General features: G+C 53.9%; 9 protein-coding genes across 9 annotated transcripts; 4 read left to right on the forward strand and 5 right to left on the reverse strand.

The window, feature by feature from the left end:
- Positions 1-1,516: 1,516 nt before the first annotated feature.
- BBA_08562 (aflatoxin B1 aldehyde reductase member 2) lies at positions 1,517-2,641 on the reverse strand (the record flags this gene model as incomplete). The annotated part of the gene is made up of 2 exons (XM_008603659.1): positions 1,517-2,248; positions 2,303-2,641. The coding sequence occupies 2 exons, from the start codon at positions 2,639-2,641 to the stop codon at positions 1,517-1,519; spliced, it is 1,071 nt and encodes a 356-aa protein (XP_008601881.1).
- A 2,936-nt stretch (positions 2,642-5,577) lies between these two features.
- On the forward strand, positions 5,578-10,069 carry BBA_08563 (ABC transporter, putative; the record flags this gene model as incomplete). The annotated part of the gene is made up of 2 exons (XM_008603660.1): positions 5,578-8,407; positions 8,460-10,069. The coding sequence occupies 2 exons, from the start codon at positions 5,578-5,580 to the stop codon at positions 10,067-10,069; spliced, it is 4,440 nt and encodes a 1,479-aa protein (XP_008601882.1).
- A 411-nt stretch (positions 10,070-10,480) lies between these two features.
- BBA_08564 (pentatricopeptide repeat domain-containing protein) lies at positions 10,481-12,955 on the reverse strand (the record flags this gene model as incomplete). Its single annotated transcript, XM_008603661.1, has 2 exons — positions 10,481-10,655; positions 10,734-12,955. 2 exons carry the CDS (start codon positions 12,953-12,955, stop codon positions 10,481-10,483), a joined length of 2,397 nt encoding a protein of 798 aa, XP_008601883.1.
- A 626-nt stretch (positions 12,956-13,581) lies between these two features.
- Positions 13,582-14,329, reverse strand: BBA_08565 (ribosomal protein S18; the record flags this gene model as incomplete). The annotated part of the gene is made up of 2 exons (XM_008603662.1): positions 13,582-13,782; positions 13,847-14,329. 2 exons carry the CDS (start codon positions 14,327-14,329, stop codon positions 13,582-13,584), a joined length of 684 nt encoding a protein of 227 aa, XP_008601884.1.
- A 638-nt stretch (positions 14,330-14,967) lies between these two features.
- Positions 14,968-15,610, forward strand: BBA_08566 (U3 small nucleolar ribonucleoprotein IMP3; the record flags this gene model as incomplete). Its single annotated transcript, XM_008603663.1, has 2 exons — positions 14,968-15,123; positions 15,215-15,610. 2 exons carry the CDS (start codon positions 14,968-14,970, stop codon positions 15,608-15,610), a joined length of 552 nt encoding a protein of 183 aa, XP_008601885.1.
- Positions 15,611-17,004: 1,394 nt separating this feature from the next.
- Positions 17,005-17,988, forward strand: BBA_08567 (methyltransferase domain-containing protein; the record flags this gene model as incomplete). The annotated part of the gene is made up of 3 exons (XM_008603664.1): positions 17,005-17,559; positions 17,652-17,760; positions 17,816-17,988. The coding sequence occupies 3 exons, from the start codon at positions 17,005-17,007 to the stop codon at positions 17,986-17,988; spliced, it is 837 nt and encodes a 278-aa protein (XP_008601886.1).
- A 259-nt stretch (positions 17,989-18,247) lies between these two features.
- BBA_08568 (BTB/POZ domain-containing protein) lies at positions 18,248-19,850 on the reverse strand (the record flags this gene model as incomplete). Its single annotated transcript, XM_008603665.1, has 3 exons — positions 18,248-19,353; positions 19,409-19,618; positions 19,697-19,850. 3 exons carry the CDS (start codon positions 19,848-19,850, stop codon positions 18,248-18,250), a joined length of 1,470 nt encoding a protein of 489 aa, XP_008601887.1.
- A 720-nt stretch (positions 19,851-20,570) lies between these two features.
- On the forward strand, positions 20,571-23,918 carry BBA_08569 (SNF2 superfamily RAD26-like protein; the record flags this gene model as incomplete). Its single annotated transcript, XM_008603666.1, has 1 exon — positions 20,571-23,918. One exon carries the CDS (start codon positions 20,571-20,573, stop codon positions 23,916-23,918), a length of 3,348 nt encoding a protein of 1,115 aa, XP_008601888.1.
- A 135-nt stretch (positions 23,919-24,053) lies between these two features.
- BBA_08570 (replication factor C subunit 3) lies at positions 24,054-25,428 on the reverse strand (the record flags this gene model as incomplete). Its single annotated transcript, XM_008603667.1, has 3 exons — positions 24,054-24,448; positions 24,553-25,194; positions 25,335-25,428. The coding sequence occupies 3 exons, from the start codon at positions 25,426-25,428 to the stop codon at positions 24,054-24,056; spliced, it is 1,131 nt and encodes a 376-aa protein (XP_008601889.1).
- Between the last annotated feature and the right edge of the window lie 37 nt (positions 25,429-25,465).

The raw sequence follows: 25,465 nt of genomic DNA on the forward strand, positions 1-25,465 counted from the left end.
AGCGCCGCGAGAGGGCCGGCCGGGGAGCGAGGGCGGGCACGGCGGCGGCGCGGCCTGGAGAGAGGGTGCCATTGTTGGAGCGGCCGCGCTCGGCGGCGTCGTCATTGTCGGTGGCGGCATTCTCGGGCTTGGAGAGCAGAGGCGTGCCGTAGACGCCCTGATTTGGTCGCGGCATTGGTTGCGGGAGAGGAAAAAAACTGTTGGGGAGAATGGCGAGTGGGAGGGAACACGAGAGTTGGTCGGTCGGTCAGGGCATGGAGGCACGCGAGCAAGAGAAAGCGATAATCCGGGTTGTGTCTGCTGAAGCTACCTCATGAGTCTGATGAAGTTGGGCGATTGAAGAAAACGGAGCTTCCGCAATGGGGGTTGCCGTTTTGGTCGTGAATCGGAAGGAAGCGTTCGCCTCGGCATGTATTGGTGTGAACAACGTGGGAGACCTGCAATGCGAACCACGTATGCAGTATGTGGGTTCCAAGTATTGGGGCCCGGTCCGGGCTGGAAGTCGGTGGCAGTATGGGAATTGAAGGGGGAACAAAGAAGGAGAGAAAAAAGATCGTGAATGAAGGGGGAAGGGAAAAGGGCGTTGGGCGATGTGGCCTCGTATTGGCGGCCCGTTTTGGGGGACGTTGGCTAGCGACGACGGCAGGCGAGCTGGGAACAGACGGCTGAAGCCAGCCACTGAAACGTCACTGAATCAAAAAAGCCCACTGCGGAAGGGGGGTGGGAGGGATGAAGAAGAAAAAGGGTCCAAGTGTGGGTTGCAGAAGACGACGCTGGGGGTGCCGCTGTTGCAGTGAATAAAAAACAACAATACACAAAGGAATTGTGAGATGTCTACTGGAGATGGTAGTTTTTTTTCTTTCTTTTGACATTGTCAGATTATTCATATCTGATTTTCTGGCTGCACAAGGCAGCCAATAAAGGTTACAGCGGCGGTGCGTACTTCTCCTTGTACCTCTCTAGGTACCAGTACCAACGATATGGAAGTTTCCATACTGGAGCATTCTGAGAGGAAGAGCGGGGAACATAATTATAGGGATTTCTAGGGGGTTGAATGGAGTCGCCTGCTTGTTTGACCCCGCTACAAGCGCCAAAAGGCGAAAAGACAAATACCTGCCGGCCAGCCTTGTCGGCAGCGCCGTACCTAGTACCTAGGTACCTACCTAAGGACATAGGTACCTAGCGGGTTCCAGCCAGCGTGCTTTGCGACCGCATTGCCAAGCGCAGCACATGCGCGTCACTGGTCAGCTCACAGCCTCTGGTCACACGCACAAGTCATCTGCATGACGCCCGTTTTGTTTAAGCATAACTAGACGTCCCGCATTCTTCTCCCTCACATTGTTCGACCAGGTCATTTACACAATTCTTGCAGGGTCTGCATCTTGGATAACCACTCGCATGTGCTTGGCGCCACAATCAGTCGCAACAACTGCTCACTTGCATCGCAGCAGCATGATGCGCGTCCACCTCAATCCGCACCCCTAAAGCGCGACTTCTCCCAACCCAGCTCTTTCAACTACTTGGCACCCGGCGCAAACAGCACCCGCTTCGTATCATACCCGTACTCTAGCTTGCCGTGCCAGTACGGCGCCGCATCCTGCTTGGCCGCCTCCCAGGCCCGGTCCAGCGCCTCGACAACATCGTCCGGCAGCGGACCCTTTTCGATGCTGTCCAGGTTGCTCTCGAGCTGCTCGACGCTCGACACGCCGAGGATGATGCCGTCGTTGCCGCCGTCGGCGCCAACCAAGTTTAGCTTGGAGTGGTGCGCCGTCCACCGCAGCGCCGTCTCAATCAGCGTCAGCCCGTGCTTGTCGACGGCCGCCTCCTCGGCAATCTGCAGCGCGCGAAACACGCCGTCCTTGAAGTAGCGGTCGCGGTACCGGCCGCCCTGCACGCTTGCCTCGTCCGAGAAGCGGCCGCTCTCGGGCACCGCGTCCTTGGACTTGATCTTGCCGGAAAAGAGCCCGCCGGCGAGCGGGTTGTAGACGACAATGTCGAGGCCGTACCGGCGGCACGCGACAAACAGCTCCTGCTCAATGTGCCGCGTGATGCAGTTGTACATGCCCTGGTACACGGTCGGACGCACCCAGCCGTTGTACTTGCACGTCAGCACCACCTCGGCCACCTCGTGCGCGGCAAAGTTGCTCAGGCCCAGCTGCACAAACTTGCCCGCCTTGTGCAGCTCGTTGAGCGCCTCGAGAGTCTCAGCAAACGGGGTGCTGCGGTCGGGGCAGTGAAGGTAGAGGATCTGCCAACCGACATGTTAGTACTCTGCTGGTAAATATTGACAAAACTGACTGACATCAACGCAATCAGTGCCCAGCTCTGCTAGGCTCTTTTCCACCGACGCAACCACCGCCTGGGCGTTGTTGGCCCCCGGCTTGTGCGGGTACTCGACCTTTGTCGCCAGCGTGAAGCCCCGGTCCTTCCACCCGGCCTCGCGGGTAAAGGCCTCTTGCGCGCCATCAATGTAGATGCGTGCCGTGTCGATTTCGTCGTAGCCCCGCGCCCGCAGCACGTCGAGCGCCTTGCCCAGCGTCTTCACGTCGGTGATGCGCGCCCCAGCCTCCTTGCTCGGGCCAAATGTCATGAGACCCAGGATGACCCTGGGTTTGATGCGAGTCGGGACGATGAGAGGCATTGCTGTTTTTTTTCTCCAAAATATATATTTTTGTCTCTATCGATGATGTATGTGTAGTTGCGGGTGGCGAGCTGGTCCCGGACTAGCTCTGCTTTGTTTGGTGCGGGGGGTCTTGGCTGGCCCGCCATGTCGGCATCGTTTGCGAAGGTCCTTCCGCCGCGACGGCGCCGTTGCCCCTCCTCTTATCCCCGATTATCTAGCTATAGAGTCATGACGCGTCGTAGTTTGTAGACGGCTATTATGGCGCCATCCTTTGAAGTCGCCTTTATGTAACTGCTCATCACCCTCGACTTGTAAACTCGACGGTGGGGATGACTCCCTAGAAGACACCCCCGCGATAACTGGCTCTGGATCACTGACTCCTTTGCCTTGGCCGCGGATCAGGTCCTTCTACACGGTCCCACGATCAGCCTGCGAAAGCCTTCTGATACCCTTCCTAGATTAGATAGATACCTCCTTAGGAGCCGCTCTACCTACTTCATCGGGCCTTGCCCTGGTAGGCGCCTTTTGCCCTTACAGGGACGTCACGGCGTTAAAGATCAATACCTACCAATACCAATACTCGACGGAGGGCGCAGTCGGAGTTTTAGCGTGGTTTGCTGTTGAGACCAACCAGCTTCCAATATCCACCACTAGAGTCTTCTTAACGCATCGTGTAAAAACCAGCAACATCGGGACCACGGGACGAATATTGCGCATAGCATTCCATGCGACAGTATCTGATGATAACGAGTCTACTTCATGTACGATGAAAAAAATTGGTTTGGGGGCAAGCGAGCGCACGTTAAAATCAAGAGCCCAGCAGGAGATAGCTTCATGTCTCACCGAGCAGGGCAGGTTTACTAAGATGGCCGAAAATCCAAACCGTGCATCTCTCGCTACCGGTCCATAGTCCGTACGTACAGCGCCCCTACACCCTGGTTGTATGCATGTGGGTGAATGACTTGTCTGAGCGGCATACTGCTGTGCAGTGCGTTAGTGGTCATTTGGCAGCTCTGCGAATCATGACCACGGAGAATAATCAGTTTTGAAAAGTTGACCGGCTACTGACAAGAACAGTAGCAAGGAAACAGTAGCAAGGAAACAGTAGCAAGGAACAGAGAGAATTGGGATCGCCGCTTTCCCCAATTAATGCTGCAGCACGCACCGCAATCTACTACGACGCATCGGAAGGGCCTCGTCTTTCGGCGGAATGTCTACTACGCAAAAGTCCCTCAACAAAAGCTAACGCTGCATTTAGATTAATACCGGGTCAATGGGTTATATTTGGCGTCGAGTAATCGTACTTTGAAGGGGCTAAATGAAAAAATCCTCCCTGCGCATGCAGGACAATCGGTGAATTGACGGCAGACGCCTGCCCACCCGAGTCAAGCGCCACAGTGTCGCACAAACGGACAGATGATTACTCCGTACATGTGTACGAATCTCATTAGTCCGGGGACCTCTCTTTCGAATTACCGCGGCTCAAGTGGCCGGGACAGACTGAAGGAGCCAAGACCTCTTTGCCGAATCCGTGGGTGCCAATGCAAGTAGGTACTTTGCGAGCATTGGCGGTAAGAGACGGGAACCGAGAATAGACCAGAGTGGAACGGTGGGTGTGCCGTCTACGTTTTAGGCGCTTGGGATTCGCTTGATGGAGGGAGACGGCATCAATAGCGCGGAAAGACTACCTGTCGTGCCGGTCAACCCTGTCAGCCGGTTGAGCAGCAGGACAGGTATGCGCCGTGTGAGTGGGCAGGCCAAGGGTGCCGGGGCGTCATGACATCCAAATATTGGTGTCCAGGGTGCTGTGACCGATATTGGTTGCACGCGCGCTGATGGGGACCGGCCGCGTCGAGGCGGACCAGAGTTGCGCCGTCGTGCATCATGTATCTTTGTGATTCACGAGCTGATGAGACCGAGTAAAGATCGAGACTGACGCCCTGGCGTAAGCAGCCATCGTGCTGAATAGCGCGATACGGAGTACGAGGTGAAGGATCACCTGCCCTCACATATGGCTTCTATTCCATTTCAGCATCTCCTCAACAACCGTGTATATATGTCCATAAAAGGCTCTTTCTTCCCCGCGCCAACTCGGAGAATTCAGCCACCGCTGGCGGGGTCCGGCGCGAAGCAAAAGAGCCAGTGGCGTCTTGGCGACTGTCGCTCAATTTTATACAGGCAATGAAAGAATCAACAGCATCCGAAATCGCTGAAAAGCCTCACACGGATAACAAAGGCGCTTGTTTGTCTGCTGACAGCCGCTGCACGCGTTCAAGAGTAGACGGTTGTATTCATCGAACTATTCGTGAGCGCAATACTCCGTATTCGTACTCCGTACGCAAGCGGGTAAGTCGAGATTTCCGGCGACCACGCGGTTCAGCTGTCGACTATCATTATGAAAACTGGACTGGGCCGTGCATGGGGGAGCCTTGTCGTGGTTCGCTGGGGTTAGCCACACTCTTCCTGCCACCCGTTCCCCCCAATCCCCGCGTTGCCCCCGTTGTGGTGACAAGCAGTTTGGTGGTTAGTAGGTGAAAAAAAAAGCGGCCATCACCTCCTTGTGTTGCTGAATCGCACTGACTATTAATAGTGTCCGCCGGCCCGCTGCTAATAATAATCAAGCTTGATACGGGCCATACAGCCGGGGCTGGAGGGGGGGAAATGATGGAGTCTGAAGGAAATCTGCCCACGTACTGTAAACTGGGCGGACTGTAACCCGCCACTGCCCTTTTGCTCGATGCAGCCGACAGCTGCCCGTAAAAGCAACCTCGTCCCCCCATCCAAAAACTCATACAATACATACATACACACACACACACACACAAATTGTCCAGAGGCCGGCCAGTCCTTGCGCACCCGGGACGTTGCTCCTTTTCGATGCATGCGCGCGCGCGAGCTTGCTCACTGTGATCCGAAGCCCACTGCATCTTGGCAGCCACAATCGATTGCGCAGCATGGCGTCGACCGCGGCGGATCGGTCCGCGGCCGAGGCCTTCTGGGGAGAGCTCTGGGCAAAGACACTCGGCGGCGTCTATGCGGCCTTTACATACGAGGAATTGGTCCTGCAAATATCGCCGCTGAGCCTCGTACTGGCACTGTCGCCTTTTTTCCTGCGTCACTACTCCCAGGCGCCAGTGTACCTGCGGCACCTTCCATTTCCACGCCTAAAACTGGTACGTCGTCAAGAACACTTGCTCTTGTCGCTTAAGCCTTCTCACATGCTTCTTCTTCAGTTCGCTGCCGGCTCTCTCATATGCCTGGAACTTTTAAATGTCCTTCTTCGCCGCATGCGACTCGACCCGCAAGCCGATACCATGGTTGCCGCGGCACTGATCGATTTAGTTGCTGCACTCACAATAGGCATCATGCTCTACATTGAGCAAGGTCACAGGATTCGTGCATCCAGACTGCTCCGTGTATACCTTCTCTTGGGCTGCGTGATTGATGCTGCCAAGTGCCGTCTCTTCTACCTAGATCGAGGTCTGTCATCTGCTTCAGCCATTGCTGCTTCGGCTGGGGGCTTCCGGCTTCTTCTTCTGCTTTTGGAGGTATTTCCGACAAAGCAGCTTGTGGTACACGAAAACGCTTCCGTCGCCGCCGAGAATGAAACCGCTCGACGAGAGAAGAGACGCCGAGCCTGCTTCGTGTTCCCAGGGCTCTCCATTTCCAGGCAGCTTCGCATCTCCATCGAAAACGGCAACCTCATGCCCATTGCTGCCGAGTTTGCCTCTGACCGCTTAAATGAAAAGCTCAGGAATTACTGGCAGCTGAGTGCCGAGAAAGCAGACCAAATGGAGAAAGCGCGACGCACGGCACAAATCGACGGCAAAGCAGCACCACATCTCGAGCTGGAGAGCCTGATGACAACCTGCGGTACAGTCTGGGATACTGAAATCCGGCGAATATTGGTGCCGCGGCTCATTTTCGCCATATGCACATTCAGTCAACCCTTCATTTTGAAGGCAGTCATCGATGTCAGTGGCCAGGATCATGCCTCTTTGCTGCGCAAAGCTTGCCTGATCTCTGCCACGCTCGCAGCCTTTGTCGGTATGACCATTGGCAAATCATCATATGCACACATGAATTATTTAATGGTCACACGTTTACGAGGAAGCTTCATTACACAGATCATCGAAAAGACTCACCGTATCTCGTACAAGGATGCACGTGAATCTGCTACCGTCTCTCTATTGAGCACTGCCATTGATGGTATTGCCGTCGCATTACCCAGACTGCTGGAGCTTCCAATCATATTTTTAGAGACGTACTTTGGCATTTATGCGCTTTCATTCTTTGTTGGAAATTCGAGCTTCCTGGTGGTCGTACCCGTCTTGGTCTCCAACATCTTTTCATGGTTCTGGGGTTTCGTAACCGGGCCGGCACTCGCAGCATACAACAAAGGCTCCGAAACTCGCGTCTCACAGACTTCGTCCATTCTCTATCAACTGGGAGCAATCAAAATGATGGGACTCGGCCCTACCGTCGCTAACTTTCTTCAGCGCCTACGACAAGAAGAGGTGAATCTATCGAAAACACATCGATGCCTCGAGACGGTAACCATGCCTTTTGTCCAGATTGCCAATCTCGTGACGCCTGTTTGGATAGTTAGCAAAGCGCTTTCACAAGAGGAATACAGCCAAGCCGTCCCAGCCAATGTCATCTTTCCAATCCTCGCTCTTGTTGTGGCCATACAGGGTCCTCTTGGTCGACTTCTGGACATGTACTCTACCGTATCGTCTCTCAGCAACTATTTTGATCGGATTCAGAATTTTCTGAGCTTGCCGGAACGAGATGAGTGCCGCTTCATCAAAGATAAACACGCTCCCAAGCATCGCCGCATTCCGCCTAGGCATCAACAGTTCGTCCATCCTGTCGAAATGGTTGACGTGGACATTGCACCTCCTGGAGTACGACAACCCATCCTCTTCCGTGTTGATTTCTCTCTCGTGCAAGGGTCAATCACGGCATTCATCGGTCCGCCTGGAACGGGAAAGAGCACACTACTGCATGGCATACTCGGCGAAGCTACTCTGGTAGAAGGGGCAATTTGTGTCCAGAATGAAGAAATGGCAATTTGTGGCCAGGTAACCTGGTTGCAGGATGTATCGATTTTGGACAATATCATCGGACCTTTGCCTTATAACGCCGATTTTTTCCAAAGGGTCATTAGTTGCTGCTTGCTCCAGAATGATTTGCAGCGTCTTCCCGGCAAGGCTGATTACATTGTTGGCCCCGGTGGCAGAAATCTCACGGCCGGTCAACGCCAGAGAATCGGCATCGCAAGGACAGTCTATGCACGCACTGCAGTGATGCTGTTCGATGACCCTTTCGGCGCTCTCGACCGTAAAACGGCAGTGTCCATCATCTTTCACCTATTCGGCGCCAGTGGTCTCTTGAGGGAAATGGGCATCACAGTTGCTCTGGTGTCTTATTTGCGCGAGAGTCTCGATGTCTCTGATAGAGTTCTTCTGCTCGATGGCCGTGGCTATGCTTCCCTCGAGGACCAACCCTTCCAGACTCCCGCGTTCGCAGCGGCCGTTAAAAGTGTATTCAGCTCTGTACCCGATGGTCCCCCCGAAGAAGTGGAAGACGCCGAAATGGAAGCGATACGCCGGTCCATGAAGTTCGAATTGCAGTCGTCTCGTCCTACTGTTGGAGGGCCGACCGCTATTCAGCCATCGCCTACACGATTGTCTACCCTCTATATTAAGCCTATTGGATACTTCTCCGTCACTTTATACATGCTGCTCATATTTTGTCTCGCTCTCGGAGAGCACTTTCCCAGTGAGATACGCATGGCCAATTTGTTCTTGTTCACGAGCTGACAATTGCCTAGACATTTATCTTCGAGACTATTTCAAATCTGGCTCAAACGATAACAGTTTTTTCACGCTGTATGCTTCTGTCGCTGGCGGTACATGTTTGGCTGGCACTTTCTCGTACTGGCTGCTGTATGTTATACTTGCGCCACGGGCATCCCTCACTCTGCATAAAAAGCTTGTAGGCACCATCGCTGGCTCAACGCTCACCTATCTGGGAGTTGTGGACATGGGGTCCATCTTGCCACTATTCGGCCAAGATGCGGGCGTGTTTTCGCGGAAATTGCCCTTCTACTCCATGCGCACCGCGTATACCGCATTTTCCATCATCATCAAGACCGTCATCATTGCGTCTGGGGCCTCCTATTTCGTCGTCATCCTCCCACTTGTTGTGTTTGCGCTGTATCGCCTTCAGCGCTTCTACTTCAAAACTTCCCGTCAGCTACGAAAATTGGATGTAGAAGCGAAGACGCCCTTGTTAAAGCGATTTGAGGAAACCGCCGAGGGCATCTTATATATGCGCGCTTTCCGCTGGCTCAAGGCAGATACTAGAATCAGCTTTGGTCTCTTGAACATTAGCCAGCGGGCATTCTTTTATCTTTACTACTTCCAGCAGTGGCTGGTAGTGGCACTTGGGCTATTGACCAGCTGTATTGCAGTCTGCTTCGTCTCGTATGTGGTGTTCTTCCCCCACACTACCACCGAAGCAGCTATTGGTCTGTCGCTCCTGACTCTGTCCCAATTCAGCTGGACCCTTGAAAGACTCTTTGAAGTTGTCACGCTGATTGACACATCTGCCAGTGCGCTTGAAAGATTGCGTACCTTTTTGCAGAGAACCCCTCAGGAGCCAGACCCGGAGGTCACAGCTGCACCGCCCCTGTGGCCTTCGGCGGGAAATATCGAGCTTGTGGACGTCACGGCCAATTATGAGCCATATTCGGACAATCCACCTGCTTTAAAGAACTTGACTCTCTTTATTGAGCCTGGACAGCGGGTCGGCTTGATCGGCTCGAGTGGCAGCGGCAAGACGTCAGTCCTCAATGCCATTCTGGGACTAGTCGAGTACACCGGGATGATCAAAATCGACGGCATAGATATAGCCACGCTATCGAGAGATGAGATTCGATCCCGCTTGGTTACAATCTCGGAAGATCAAGTTCGTCTCGATGCCTCGATCCGAGTCAACTTGCTACCCTTCACCATGAACAAGGTGGAGAGCACGGATCCTGTGCAACAGCAAATCGAACAAGAGCAAGCAAAGCAGCAAGATCAGATACTCGAAGAAATGCTTAGTCGCTTCGGCATATGGCAGCAACTACTCCGAAAGGACGGTCTCAATACTATACTCGACGACGCGGCCTACTCGCCTGCCGAGATGCAGCTGGTTTGCATTGCCAGAGCGATTTTGCGACAGCGCGAGACGGGCAGCAAGGTTGTCCTCGTGGATGAGGTCACGAGTAGTGTTGACTTTTGGCGACAGGGCTTTGTGCAAGACATCATGCGGGAGTCCTTCCTTGGCTGCACAATGCTGGTAGCGGCCCGCAGAGAGGAGTCGATCCTGGATGTCAGCGTGATTCTGGAAATGTCTCACGGCGTCATCATGCACGCAGCACGCAGAGAAGTGTGATAAGTATCATCAAGATCTTCAATAGATGTTTGAATCATGCAAGGCACGCGTATGCCCCTTTGACTAGTCATCATCTGCTTGATTTTGTAGCGAAGCGTACCAACAGATCCTTGAAGTCTCAGTGCCACCATTCGCAATTGCTACTACCAAAACTCGGCAGCTTGAACATTGTACAAAGATGACCCAGACATTTTGTACCGATGCAATCCCTGGCTATATTTCAGAAAAGTTATGTACATGCGAAATGCAATCTCGCCTGCCCCTCATCCTCTGCCTCTGCCCTCATGCCGCTGCTACAAGTACAAAAAGCGTGCAAAGTGGCTCTTGCCGCCTCTTTTCAAACATGAAAAGCGAATCCGTTCGCCTAATTATGCATGGTGTTTCCTCTTTTCTTTTCGCTATGCCCGGCATTCAATCATCTGCTCGCATGTCGCGATCGATTTTGAATTGGCACAGCGAATACTGATTCAATCTGCGGCCAACCTTTATAATCTCCTCCCACTGCACCTTGTACTGCAGCTTCGCCCACGTCTCAAAATCAATCTGAAGCTGCCGCCCGGGTAGGGCATTGTATGCAATGGCGAGGCTGCAAAGGGCTTAACGTTAGTTACAGTCTTTCTCGCACGATCAATTAGAGTGGAAAAAAAAAAAAAAAAAAACTCACGTCATTGGCTCGGGCTCGACCCCGACCACAGAAGGCATCTTCATAATCAGCCCGCGAATCTCCTTTTCGGAGCCGGCGCCCGCGACGGCGCCAATGTACGCATTGTACACGCGCGTCGAGACCTCGAGATCCATTCTCTCGATGCGGTCCCAGACCTCGCGCGCCATCTTGTAGCCGCCTGGTTTGCGCTCCAGCGCCCAAAAGACGGCTTCGAGCGTCGCGTACGACGGCCCCTCTTGCGACTGCGTAATCTGCTGCCAATAGTCCAACGACACCAGCGGCTTGTCGCACGCCGTAAAGGCGAGCATCAGGGCAGTCTGCAGCTTGGTATTCGTCTGCACGGTCGTGTCCATCTTGAGCATGTTGTGCACCATTTCCAGCCCGGCGAGGTCCGGATGGCGCGTGAAACCTGACAGACAGGCCATGTACGTCTCCATGCGCGGGTGCAGCGACTTGCTGCGGTGCTGGCGCATGTGGCCAAACACGTACGCTGCCATGTCGGGTCGCTTTCGTGCGAAAAAGGCCTCCATGAGCTGCGTGCGGCGCTCAAAGCTCGTGTCCTCGAAGAACTGCTGCAGTAGCTGGTAGCCTCCCCACGCGCGCGCTGTGCTCGTTTTGGGGTCCAGGCAGAACTGGATAAAGGCAGACTGCACGACCTCGCGCTCGGCTTCGCTAAAGAGAAAGGTATTGATGGAGAGAATGTCCATGACTTCAAAGTGCTGGTCGTTTTCCAGGAAACGCAGGCATAATGTTGAGACGGTGGCGGGTTCTAGGCGAAGGCCAAGCTCTTCGACCGTATGGAGTATGGAGAGAATCAGGGGGAAGCTGGGGGGGTTTTGCTTGGCGAGTGTGACGAGGTAGTGATTTACGAGCCGCCCGAATTGAAGCTGCAAATCGGAGTCGGAGTCACTGCCCCAGGGCTCGAGGTGTATGACTTGTTCGTAGGCATGTTGTGCGCGCTCAAAGTCCTTGGCTTCGAGACACAAGCGCAGCATATGCATGTAGCTTTCACCATTGACTTTGATGCCCTTGTCATCGCCGAGCTGCAGTACATCCTGACCAAGCTGGTAGTCTTTGAGCTCGACAGCCACGTAGAGGAGGCCATTTATTGTGTGAATGGTAGGCTTAATGTCACCGCTGCGGTCGACCATATGGTCCATCATGGTGCCAACTTGGGCGAGGCTGCGTCCCATCAGTAGAATCGACTGCAGCAAAGCATCCCAATGTCGCCTCCTTGGTGTGGACTCGCCCAATTCCAAAAAGAATGGCATTGCCCATTCTTGTAGCTGATTGCGTCTCGCAAAGGACGCAACGGCGCGGTAAGTATCCGGATGGCATTGATTCTGCGCAATAGGCTTGGCGAACCAGGCCTTTGTCTCCTCAATTCGGTCGCGGCCGGCAAAGTATTGTACAATGACAGATTGTAGGTTGGCATCGAGGGCGATACCCCGTTCTTGCGCGTGCCTCGCCAGCTCCAAAAGCTCGGCTTCTTTGCCCTCTCTGGCGAGGGCCTGCGCAACAACATGGAGTAATTGAGCGTCCCCTGTGAGGAAGACGGCGTACTCGCTCATGTCCCACTTCTCATACAGCATCTCCTTGGCCTCTACCCCACCTCCATACAACGACAGCGCCCTGACAAGATATGTCCATTGCAGCTCCACGGCACGAGGCTTCCGTGCAAAGTCGCTGTCCATCCACGCCTTGTACAGCGCGCGCGCAAAGTCGACGTGGTGCTGCGTCGTTTCACTCGGCTCAATCTCGAGGAGGACCTGCCGTGCCATGGCAAGGTCGGCCGCCGTCAAGGGCTTGACGTTGAAGTCCTCCTGGAGGCTTATGCGCTGGTCGGAGAGGTACTCTAGCAGGCGTCGGCACTGCAGCGCCTGTGTGCTGTTGAGCGGCACGCGAGACTTGAGCTTGGCCTGCATGAGGCGACGCCACGCTTCCATGAGCTCGCGCCTAGGCTGCGGCCGCAGGTTGTCGAGCATGCGGCTCCGCCAGACCATGATGTGCATCCATCCAGGCTCGTACTCGGGTTGTCGAATCTCGCGCGGCGGCTTCTTGAAGAGGGTGTTGAAAAAGGTGCGCTCGAATCGCGGGCACACCGTCGTCGCAGATGATGGGGGACTTCTCGCAGGACGTGAAGAAGTTAATAGGGGACAGGATGGCGCTCTGACGCGGTAGACCAGGAGGCGCCGCCCATGGCGGGCAAAGTTGGCCCTCATCGTCTGCTGCGTGAGGTTTCTATGATGCTTTTGAGGTTATTCTGCATTGAGATAGTTCATTAGGATCTGAATTCTTCGAATTGATCAGATAGAGGTGGCATATTCTCACGGTAGCATCGTAGGGGGGTAGAATCAATAGCAAGACTCATGAGGAGGTATGGTAAGCTAGAGCGCTCTCAAGGCCGAAGCTGCTAGACATCACCAACATTTCTAGTGGACCTACAGGGGTGCAAGGTGATTAACCGTGGTTTCGCCGGCGCAGACTACAACTTCAAATATACGTCCTCAGTTTCATATACATGCCGAATTCATGTATAAATGACAATTGCACATCTTTGTTTCGATTGAGAATTGTCTGTTGTCCTGCAGCAGTCGCATTAGCCATGAGCGGGCCTTAAAGAAGCTTCGATGCAAGCTTCATCTCCAGCAGCGCAATTTAGACTTCATGAAGACATCAGTATATTGTGTCATTTGGTTAGGCTCTTTTTGAGCTAGAATGTGCTATATTACATGGATATTCTAGATTCAATGACAAGAAAAAACTTGGTAATTGGTCCTCCCGCCTTTAGAATACAGCTGCTCTCGTGCAAGCTCATCCCCAGAAAATTATACATGCCGCTGAGTAATTAACCTCTGCGTTGCTCAGGATGATAAAAATCCGAGCGAATGAGTTCGGGGTGGTCGTGAATCGTCGGGTACAGGCCCATGCCTTGGATTCTGCGAATCATCTTGGCAACCTTGCGCTGGTTGACGGGTCGCAGAGCAGTCTCCTTGGAATGCTTAATCTGACCGGAGCTAGTCGTAAACGCCTGAATGAGAGAGAAATTCTGCACATGTTGTTAGTTCCAATCGTCCACATATGCTGAACTGATTGCGTGGCCACCGCCATACCTTGTACATGTCCAGTGGGCGCAGACCGAAGAGATCCACGACATCAACCTGGCGCTGGTTCTTTTTGCGCCACTTGTCCATTTCGCGAGGGCTCAAATCGTGTGGCGAGTAGACGTCACCGGGCACCCATCGACGGGGCATTTGCCGAAGGTAGTCTTTTGAAATTTTGCGATGCTTGAGAAAGTCAATCTGGCTCTGTTTCTCAAGGAGACCTACGGCCGCACGCTCCTTGTAGGACTGGCCGAGACGGTGCATTGTGCTGGCGGCGGCGCTGCGGCCCTTGGCTCCGCCACCGACAGACATGCGGTCCTTGTTGATGGATTGGAGGCGGCTCGTCGACGACGGTGTGGATGACCGAGCTGGTGGACGAGTCTCTCGCGGCGGCTGCGCGACAGCGGTGGTGGACGAGAAGGGGCGGAGGAAGGAGAGGACAGAAGTCGAAGTTGAGCGCATGGCGCTCAGCCCCGGTAGTCGCGCTGACATCTTGTCCGTGTCGCCCGACTATGATCGAGGTTGTGATTGCGGCAATGAGTAGCGTGCGCCTGACGCTCTTCTCAGTCGAGAGCACTGGAGGTCTTTTGACTGGAAATTCTAATTGGCCAACCACAGACGAGTGTGAGACCCACAGCAACTTGTCGACGCAGCATCAGCAATTAATACGGATTCTAGATTCGGGAGTTTCGAACTAAACGCGAAGATATTGAGAATATTACCCATAACATATTTGTTCGTGTAGCCAAGATAGTAGATGGTCAGTTTCTCCCATGATCGAGTTGTATTCTTCATCATCTTTACATGATGCTCTGTGGACAGAATGCATATCGCAATGCTCACAGGATAAGAAGACGAGCACCACTTTCCGACATTAATGTTGGCGAAATCTGAAACGGCCGGCATCGGAATTGCAAGCTTGTGAGCGTGTTGCACGTCCCATCGTCTTCATTCCTCGGAGTCGGGGTTAACTACTACCAAGTACATCGGCGGGTCGGCGGCCGCTACTCCGTCCCATCGGTGAAGCCCCACAATATTTTTTCAGCAACTCTTTGGAGATTACGAGGACTTGGTCGTTTCTCGCTGTTCCTAACTACAGATCGCCACGACACACCAGCAGACTCGCCAAGATGGTGCGCAAACTCAAGTATCACGAGCAAAAGCTCCTGCGAAAGACGGATTTTATCACCTACAAGCAGGACAACGGACACCGCGACAAGGAGGTCATTCGTCGATACAATATCCAGAAGCCCGAAGACTATCACAAATACAATCGCATCTGCGGCGTACGTATCTTCCCTGCGCAGCAACTTCATTTGCAGCAGCGTCAAACAGCCTGACAAACAGGTTCATTCGCTGACCAAAAAAACTTTGCAGTCGCTCCGCCAACTCGCCCACCGGCTCTCGCTCCTCCCGCCCGACAACGCTGTGCGGCGCAAGCACGAGGAGCTGCTGCTCAACAAGCTCTACGACATGGGCGTGCTGTCGTCAACGTCGAAGCTGTCTGCGGTGGAGCATGGCGTGACCGTGAGCGCCTTTGCGCGCCGGCGCCTGCCGGTCGTCATGACGCGGCTGCGCATGGCCGAGAATGTGCAGGCGGCGACCAACATGATTGAGCAGGGCCACGTGCGCGTGGGCGTCGATACCATCACAGACCCGGCATACCTGGTGACGCGGTCGACGGAGGACTTTGTGACGTGGTCGGTCGGTAGCAAGATTAAGCGCAACATTATGAAGTATCGCGACCAGCTGGACGACTTTGAGCTGTTGTGAGGGGACAGTGTTGAAGTGGGAGAAATGAGGAGGCTGGCAGGCCGGTGAGGGTTTTAATATTGGCGTATGGATTGATCAAGATGGTTTCAGAAGTTGGCATTTTCACGGCGTTATGGTGTTGAGCAAGACTTTTATCAGTGGGAGCAGGAGAACAGTTGTCGAAAGGAAGGCCGTAGTCGGAAAATTGGGCTTTATTGAAGAGTTCAATCTATTCAGGGCAGAGAATGAAGGCATTTAATGACCAAGGTAACCGTCAGTGCACATGGTCGCAAGAGTCGCCACGTCAGGGTACGGAATCCGAGTGGTGCCAAGTCTACCAAGCTACCTCGCTTCTGCAGGGGCGTGTGAATGATGACACCAGAAGCTCGCGCAGTAGGAGATTATCGTCTATTGAGTCTAACGGGACTCGATTGGGAAGCTCGCATGTGGAACTGTGCGGCTACGGGCTGACACGGCTTGAGAGGGGCTCCGTCGGGCGTATAAAGCCAGGCTCGGACACACACCATGCCCGGATACCACCACAGGTCTTGGGGCTCATATCCATGGATCATGTCTGAATTGGTCAGTAATACTGTTGCCTACCTGCGGATATCCACCGAGTCTATGAATTCCTCCGTGTTCCCTTTGATAGCACAATATGGGTGGCCCTGACCGAGGAGGTCGGCGAACCTAGCAGCAGCTTCCGCTGTGAAGCACGACACGTACTAGAACGACTTAGTGGCAGCCCTAAGCAATGAAACAAAATATACTGAAAACGCTTTATTTTTCATCAATTTCTACACCGAAGCTGGCTTGTGTGTTTCCTCGGGCAAGCTTGAGTGCAGAGGGGGGGGGGGGGGGGGTGCGCCCAACTTTGACGGGCGCCACTAGTTAAAGACAGCCCCAAATAGAAAGGACCAGCAGCGAGTGCCAGCCAACGGCGTCTTTTCCACCTCCGGAATACGCTAACTCATAACAGCTTCCTTCTCTCCACAAGCCCCGAACCTACAACACGCCAACCTACCGCCGCCCAGCCCTAGCTGGGCTGGGATGTCTCTCCAGTGGCCAGCGGCCACAGTCTTGTGCCACGGCCCTCCTGCTCACTCATACTAGTCGCACACCCAGTCTGCCAATGATATAAAAGGTGCTCAATCGCCCTGTTACACCTGGGACTATCTTTTCCACACTCTGTGGTCCAATTCCTATACCTCTCCTCTTTTCGCAGTCTTCTGGCCTCAGTACTCTCACCCTGCTCCCATGTAAGTGAACTCACCCTCCCTCACTCCCTCATACTTGTGTCACTAACATGCTCATAGCTCCCGTTTCTGCCTTGTCACCACCACCTCCTCCTCGTCGTCGATACCTCAAATAGCAATTATCCCAATACTGCTGCTCCCAAACTTGTTCATCCCACCATGGGCCTCAAGGAGGACGTGGGCAACTTTGCCATGGCCATGATTGGCCCATGGATCTTCATCGGCATGGCCGTGGCTCATTTCCCGCAGGCCTTCATGTCCATCGTCTCCTCTGGGCAGTACTCCAAGCTCCTTTCCCCCTCCGAGTTCCTCGCCGTCGCCTTTGGCCAGTTCTGGGGCACCGTCGGCCCCGAAATCAAGGAGGACTTTAAGCCCCGCGTCGTCCCCGTCCTCGAGGGCCGTGTCCGCGACGGCAAGATTGTCCAAGAGCCCGTCAGCGAGCCCATTTCCGGCGTCGTCATGGAAGTCGGTGCGGGTAGCGGCATGTGGACCGACGTCCTGGCCGGGTTCTCGGCCGTCGGCTCTTCCGACTCTGGCGCCGCCGACGGCCCCGCCTCCAATCTGCGCAAACGAAAGACGGACGCTTCCGATGGCGGCATCACCAAGATCTACGGTGTCGAACCTAATGAAATATCTGCGGCGTCGCTTCGGAAGCGCGTCAATGACCTTGGTCTCGATGGCATCTACGAGGTCGTTCCCGTCGGCATCGAGGAGGTAACGGACCCACGGCCTGGAACGGCCAGATCCCGGAGGGCAGCCTCGACTGCATTGTTTGCGTCTGCTGTCTTTGCAGCATCCCCGATCAGGAAAAAAACATTCAATATCTTTACAAGCTTCTCAAGCCGGGTGGCCGCTGGTACATTCATGAGCACGTCAAGGTCACTCGCGGCGGTATTCTGCTCAGCGCCTATCAAGGTAAGTGCTGCCAACCACTTTTCGACGGTCGCAAATGCTAATGGTATTCTTCTAGCCTATGTTGGATTCTTCCACGGTATGGTCATGGGTGGCTGTCAACTTCGCCGGTCAACCCTGCAGAACATACTGGCTGCGGGGCCATTCTCCGAGGTCAATGTAGGCCAGCCAGCAGATCAGGCCGGATACGAGGTTATTCCTTGGGTAATGGGTGTTCTCAAGAAGAAATGAGAGAAAAGAAAAGACTTTGGTGTGTAAAAGTTTTACTAGGTGTGGCGTTGAGGTATCGGGGCGGTAAAATTGACGAGGCGATGACGTCTCCCCAAACTGTTGATTACAGTGAATTTCAATCATGATGAAGCTATTCTTTTGACATTTCAATTATTGTGTGCTTTTTTACATTTTGATCGGATGCATCCATAGTTTCCAAATGAAGGAAAAATACACATAACAGAGCTCCCCAACCGCCAAATGAACTCCAGGTTCGAATCTAATTCTTCAAAAAGCCCCTCTTCTTGTTCCGCCCCAGCTCGGAGCTCAAAGCATCTAGGCAGACTACTTCCATGACGCACTCGAGATTGCTTTTTCCTTGCAAGCTGCCCTGAATTCGCAGCCTCCATTGCCCTCGATGAATAGTCCATTTATCCCCTTCAGGCGGCCCGCTTGCAGTCATTGACTCTGTGCGCCGGCGTTTGCGCGAGTTCGTGTTCGCAGAGTCTGCGTTCTCCATCGATTGTGGCTGCGGGTATGCATAGTCTTGCCCATCCAACGTCACAGCAGCTTCAGGTCCAAACTTGATCATGACGAGGTCCTCGCTCAATGGCGTATTTCCTGGCGTCGCTGGCAAGGATTGGGCTCCGCCTGATGCCATGAGCAAGCCTAGAGGCTGCGTGGTCGGCGGCAGGCCAAGCTTGGTCGCAATAACTTCGAAGAGCTTGGTCACTCTGGTGCGTGTTTCGCCAAAAAATTCAGCCCGTGGTCCGTCGGTTGTAAAGTGAATATGAGTTGCTTCGCCGCCAATTTCAAGGACAAGCTCCGCGGGAGCGTCGTCTACATACGGCCGCGAGTAGTTGACCCAACCCGCCAACGTCTCGTCAAAGTCAACCAGGTTGTCATCTTCGAGTACCGCTTCAGCTCGGTCGTGAACTACGTGGATTCCACTTTTCTGCACATTCTCTAGCCGCAAAACAATTTCATTGCGCTGTCGTAGCGAGTTGAAGCTGATGGAGTGGGGAATGAGCTTCTGTTCGAGACCCTTGAAATGGTAGTATCGAGCGTCGCGAAGCAGTTCATCACGATGAACCTTGTCTCGGATGTTGACAGGGTAGCCGTGTAGTAGGCGTAGTAGTTCCGCAAAAGTATCCGCGCTTCGGTTTGGAACACATGGCGGGAGAATGGAGGGCGGCCGAATCAACCCTTCGCGGTTGAGGCCGGGAAAAACTATGTCGCGTCGGGCGAATGACATACCGAAGCCTAGGGAAAAGTAATTGGGAGAGTTTTCTGGATCGGTGAGAACGTCACGCGGGATCTGGAACTCGCGGTGGCCAATCGAAATAAAGATGCTCTCCTCATACAGCTGGGAGATGAGTCTGGGCACTGGCACGCACGGTCAGCTAGCTGCAGTACTCAGCCATTCGGCTCGACAACTTACAATTATAGAATTGGGCGTCAGCAAAGAGACGCACAAAATGGGTGCCGTCGCGAGGCTTGATGTGGTAGCCTTGCAAGTGCAGCGCTATGTCGCCAAAAGTGACAGGATCGCGGTCAATGTATAGGGTGCGGATGCTCGAGGCGACGTCTTGGCCATTTTCTTCTGCTGTTTTGATCTGGCACAGAAAGTACTGCGAAAAGTAGGAGGGCGCTGGTAATCAAGCTTCGTGTCAATTGCGGGTTGCTCGCGGCCAACGACTCTGCACAATGCGCTTCGACTCTTACTCACCGTCGGACGAAAGGGAGGCACCAGAGAGCTTGAAGAGCTCGCCACCAATTTGAATCGGAAATACGCGCTCACGAGGAAGAATGTCGGGTATCTTTGTAATGCTCTGCTCGGTATGGCTCTGGTCGCCCGCGGCGGTTGGCGTCGAGGAAGCCATGATGCATCGGCGGGGCTTGTCTCGCAGTCCCAGTGCGAATTCGAATGGTCTATAGAGATGCCACAGAGTATCTCTGATTCGCGCCGCAGTCCCACTACTCACTTATCACTGGAAGGGCATTATGTTGATAGGTGCGACTTAACAAAGGGCAAGTCGCATGCAGTCGCAGCATGGAGCTGGCTGGCGGAGCTGTGGTGGGGCGCCGTCGATCCGGCAGCAAAGGAGCTTGGAAGGGAGCCAAGAAGCATGGCGACGCGCCGCAGGACACGCCATGACTAAACAATCAAGCGAGGGTTTGGCGTATTTTGATGAAATTGCCGAAAAAGCCATGAGAATTTTCCGTGATTATATTGTCGCGATCGAGAGCTCTTGGTATCTCCGGTCTTGGCCGAAAAACGGGACTTGGCCGAGGAAGTTATCGTTGCTTGCACGCCAATTAATCTGGGGAAATATCAAGCGTAGCGAAGCCACGAAGCCACGAAGCCACGAAGCCACGAAGCTACCACGCATAAAAATTGAAATTAAGGTTTGCAAAACTGTTTCAACGAATCATGAAAACTGCCTCTGACTTTGACTTTGACTTTGACTTAAGTGCGATGGTGCCTAAATATCGTATCACGTGAAGACGCTCCTCATCCATTCCACTTTACGCGCACGCGCTCCACGCGCGTTCCAATGGCAATCTCACCATCAACGCGTCAAGAATGCAGGCCAACGATCATGGCCCCAGACGGCCGAACACCCATTGTCATCTTGGACAGCGACGACGATGACTCGGCGAACGATTCGACGATAGTCCCTCATGTCAAAGAAGAAGACAAGAAGCGCAAAGCCGAGCCCTCGTTCTCAGAAAAGATAGAATGGACCGATGAATCCGACTCTGTCCCCGTGGCGAGACCGAAAAAGAAGCGCGCAAAGAGGAAATCAGCGCCAAAAAGAAGAAGTACGGGCTCTGGAGGGCCAGCAACAAACGCCGACGATGTTGTGCTTGAAGATGACTGGCAGCTCGGGCTACCCGACTATTTGATTGAGCGGCGACAAGAATTCGACGCCAACCGGAAGAAACATCATGAGGCGGCTCTCATGCTACCACCAGACTACACCGGTATAGATCTTGGTGATGACAATGGCATCGGGAACCTCAGCGAGCGCCCCGTTTTTCCTCCTAATAGTGGCATCAGGCCAGTGCGGGCGTACGAGGACATTGAGCTCCCTCAATCTGCCGGCTTGATTCCCGCACCCATTGCCCAATATCTGCGCGACTATCAAATCGAAGGTGTTAAATTTCTGCATCGCAAGTTTGTCTATCAGGAGGGCTGTATTCTCGGTGATGACATGGGCCTGGGCAAAACAGTGCAAGTGGTCGCTTTCTTGACCGCCGCATTTGGCAAAACGGGTGATGAGCGGGATAAGCGAAGGCTCCGACAAATGCGATGGTATAGCGTTGATCGATGGTATCCGCGCATCTTGATCATATGTCCCGGGTCACTCCTCGTAAACTGGAAGAATGAATTGAATCGTTGGGGCTGGTGGCAAGCTGAGATCTACCATGGGCCCAATAAAGACGATATTCTCGGCACAATGAGAGCAGGCATGTCGGAAATCATGATTACAACCTACGACACATACAAGAATAGTCGCAGCGCTGTCAACATGGTCCAGTGGGATGCCGTCATCGCCGACGAATGCCACAAACTCAAAGGACACAATTCCGAAACGACCAAGGCCATGAATGAGATCAATGCGCTCTGCCGCATTGGACTCACTGGCACGGCCATTCAAAACAAATACGAAGAGCTCTGGGCCCTGCTTGACTGGACCAACCCTGGCAATTTCGGTACTAGATCAGAATGGAGCCAGACAATCAGCAAGCCGCTTACCGTCGGTCAATCTCACGAAGCTACATTGGCTCAGCTGAGCCTCGCAAGACAGACGGCCCAGAAACTAGTCAATAACTTACTTCCTCGCTACTTTTTACGGCGAATGAAGAGCCTCATTGCCGATCAGCTGCCAAAAAAGACGGACCGTGTCGTTTTCTGCCCATTAACCGACCTACAAAAACAAGCATACGACAACTTTCTCGATAGCGATGATGTCTCCACCATACGAGACATTTCAGAGACGTGTGAGCATGAGAAGAAATCGGGCTGGTGCTGCGGAAAATATCTCAGCAACGGTCGGACCTGGCAGAGCGCCGTCTTCCCCAGCATGATGTCTCTGCAGAAGCTCTCCAACCACCTGACGCTTCTCGTGCCGTCGGCGACTGATCTGGACGGCAAGCAGGATTCAGAGCTTAACACGCTCCAGATCTGCATGCCGGACAAATGGCAGAGCCTGTATGCACAGCGCGACCAGATTGGCAATCTCGTTAATCCCGAGTTTTGCGGGAAATGGAAGGTTATGAAGAAGCTGCTCAAATTTTGGCACAGCAATGGCGATAAAGTGCTAGTCTTCTCTCATAGCGTGCGCTTGCTGCGTATTTTGCAGCACCTCTTTACAAACACGAGCTACACAGTAAGCTATCTAGATGGTACCTTAAGCTATGAGCAGCGACAGGAAGTCGTCGATACGTTCAACTCGGACCCGACACAGTTTGTTTTTCTCATTTCCACCAGAGCGGGTGGTGTCGGCCTCAACATTACGTCGGCCAACAAGGTTGTTATTGTCGACCCGCATTGGAATCCCTCCTACGATCTTCAGGCACAAGACAGAGCGTATCGTATCGGCCAGACTCGCGATGTTGAGGTCTTTCGGCTGATTTCTCTTGGTACTGTGGAAGAAATTGTCTACGCACGCCAAGTTTACAAACAGCAACAAGCCAATATAGGTTACACTGCTTCATCAGAACGTCGCTACTTTCGTGGCGTTCAGCAGGATGCAGACCGCAAGGGCGAAATCTTTGGTCTGACCAACATTTTCACGTTTCACAGTGATAGCGGCCTGCTACGTGACATTGTCAACAAGACCAACATTGCAGAGGCCAAAGTCGGCGTGACCCTCGCAGAAGTGGACATGGATCAGGCGGCCAAAAACGACAACGACCTCGTCCCTATCAAAGCCGAACAGGGCGACGACGACAACGGTGTCGGGCAGCTCGCGGCGCTTCTCACAGCGGAGAACCAGACCCCCAAGCAAGATGGTCGGATAGCCACACCGCGTAGGAGCGATGCGGTTCAAGCCATTCTCGCATCCGCAGGTGTCGAGTACACGCACGACAATGCCGAGGTCGTCGGCACCTCCAAGATTGAGGAGCAAATCTCGCGCCGCGCCACCATGGCTTCGTGGCAAGACGACGTGCAAGGCCAGAGCGCCCTATTTGCCCAGGACGAGATTCACGACCTGGATGCGCTGCACAGTGTGTACAATCCGCCTGAAGATGTCCGACTGAGACAGTTTTGCGAAATGGCACGCGAGTTTGGCTTTGCGAATGCGCAAGACTTTGCGCTCGTCGTGGAGGGGTGGACGCAGGAGGAGCGGCGCAACTGCCTGGACACTTTTTACAAGAGATGTCAGGAAAGGATTGCGCGGGAGGCGGAGCAGAGGATGGAGGAAGAGGACGTGAAAGTGAAAAAGCGGGAGCTCGATGACGGGTCCATACTGCAGAGCGTCGAGGTGAAGGACGAGAATGTCAAGTTGGAGCCAGGGGTAAAGCAAGAGCCTGTGAAGCGTGAATTGAAGGGCGAGCTCGAGGATGAGGTCAAGGAAGAAATCAAACCTGAGATTAAATCCGAGGCTAGAGGCCAAGTTAAGCATGAGATCAAGAACGAGGTCAAGGATGAGTTCAAGGACGAGGTCAAGGACGGAGTCAAGGATGAGGTGAGCGAAGAAATCAAAGACGAGACGAAGAATGAGGTCAAAAGCGAAGTCAAAGATGAGAAAGATGAGACGAAGAATGAGGTCAAAAGCGAAGTCAAAGATGAGGTGAAGAGTGAGTTCGTCGACATCAAGCATGAGACCCGCGCAAAGTCTCAGGTAAAGGATATCAAGATGGCGGATGTCAAGCCAGAAGGTGACGGCAAGAGGGTGTCCATCTTTTTGATTAGCGACGATGACGATGATGAGCTATAGGTAGTACTTGTGCCATGATACCCCAAATACAAAGATGAACAATCCAGTCTGCACATCTTTATTTATTATTTGTGCTTTTATTCGTCATAAGGTGCCTTCATTTCATTATGCTAGTGATTGATTATAAATGCCCCTTTACCGGCTCATCAACTCCACGCCGGTCCTCACCACGCCAACCACCGCACCCGTCTGCAACACCTCGCTGCCACCTCCCGCCACGCGGTGCTCAATCTCAGCCAGCCCATCGAGCCAGGTAATCATGACGGCGGGGCTCACGTCGAGCTTGGCGAGCTCGTCGGCCAGCGCCGTGATGACATCGGCCAGCGCCAGCCCCTGCAGGCGCTTGATCGAGTTGATGGCGTGGAGGCAGCTAGTGACGTCGGACGTGCCGAGCAGCGTCGTCATGATTTGCTCAATGGCCTCGGGCGCCGGCGCCGCGATGCAGGTGTAAATGGTCTCGGTGGTGATGTTTTCGCGGCGAATCTCACTGTCGGGCGTCTTGGGCGCGCCGGGTGCCCGCAACGGGGTGCCTGTTGTGTCGGGTGTCAGAGAGAAGAGAGAAAAAAGTCACCGGCAACAAAAGATCAAAAGGGGCCATGACCTCGGCAGAGGGGGGGGGGGGGGGTCTTCTTACTGGATGCGTGGCATGCTTGCAGCACGTTAAGGGCACGTCGCATGTCGCCCTTGCTCAGCTTGACCAGCGCGTCGACGGCCTCGGCGCCAATACGCACGCCCTCCTCATCCACCACACGGGTGACGAGCTGCCGAATATCAGCCTCCTTGAGGGGACTAAATCGGAATCGCGTGCAGCGGCTGAGCAGCGCAGGACTGAGCTTGTGCGCGTAGTTGGCAATGATGCAGAAACGCGTATTAGCCGTGTACTTTTCCATGATGCGGCGCAGCGCCATTTGCGCCGTGCTGGTCATGGCGTCGGCCTCGTCGAGGATGATGAGCTTGAAACCCGCCGCGGGCGACAACGACGATGACGTTGTGCCGGATCGTGGGGCGCCCATGCCGAAAATCTGCTTGGTGCTCGCAAACGTCTTGATTTGCTCGCGCACCACGTCGATGCCGCGGTCGTCCGAGGCGTTGAGTTCCAGCACCATCTGGCGCACGTGGGCGGCGCCGTATATGCGCCGCGCGAGGGCCAGAATCGTTGACGTCTTGCCCGTGCCGGGCGGGCCGTAGAGGAGGAGATGCGGCAGGCGATTCGCGTCAACGAATTTGTTAATCGTAGCGAGAATGTCTTGGTGGCCTTCGACGTCGTCGAGGGACTCTGGTCTATATTTCTCGATCCTGTGTAGGCTGCGTTAAATGAGGAGCTTTCGGAGAAAGAGGGAGCAGCAGGAGGTTCTAATTCTTAAAATCCGTACCATGGTAAGGTATCTTCGGCCTCGACGGGCAGGTTTGCTGTACTTCGCTTGCCTTTGCTGGCATCGGCGGAAAAGACAACGTCCTTGTTCTGGGCGGGCGCCGAGTCCACGTCCATTTCGTCTCCAAAGTCGGACATGTTGGCGGTTATGTGGTTGAGTCGGGCCAGTTTTCCA

This window comes from Beauveria bassiana (genome assembly GCF_000280675.1).
Source record: "Beauveria bassiana ARSEF 2860 unplaced genomic scaffold BBA_S00036, whole genome shotgun sequence".
NCBI classification, from domain to species: Eukaryota; Fungi; Ascomycota; class Sordariomycetes; order Hypocreales; family Cordycipitaceae; genus Beauveria; species Beauveria bassiana.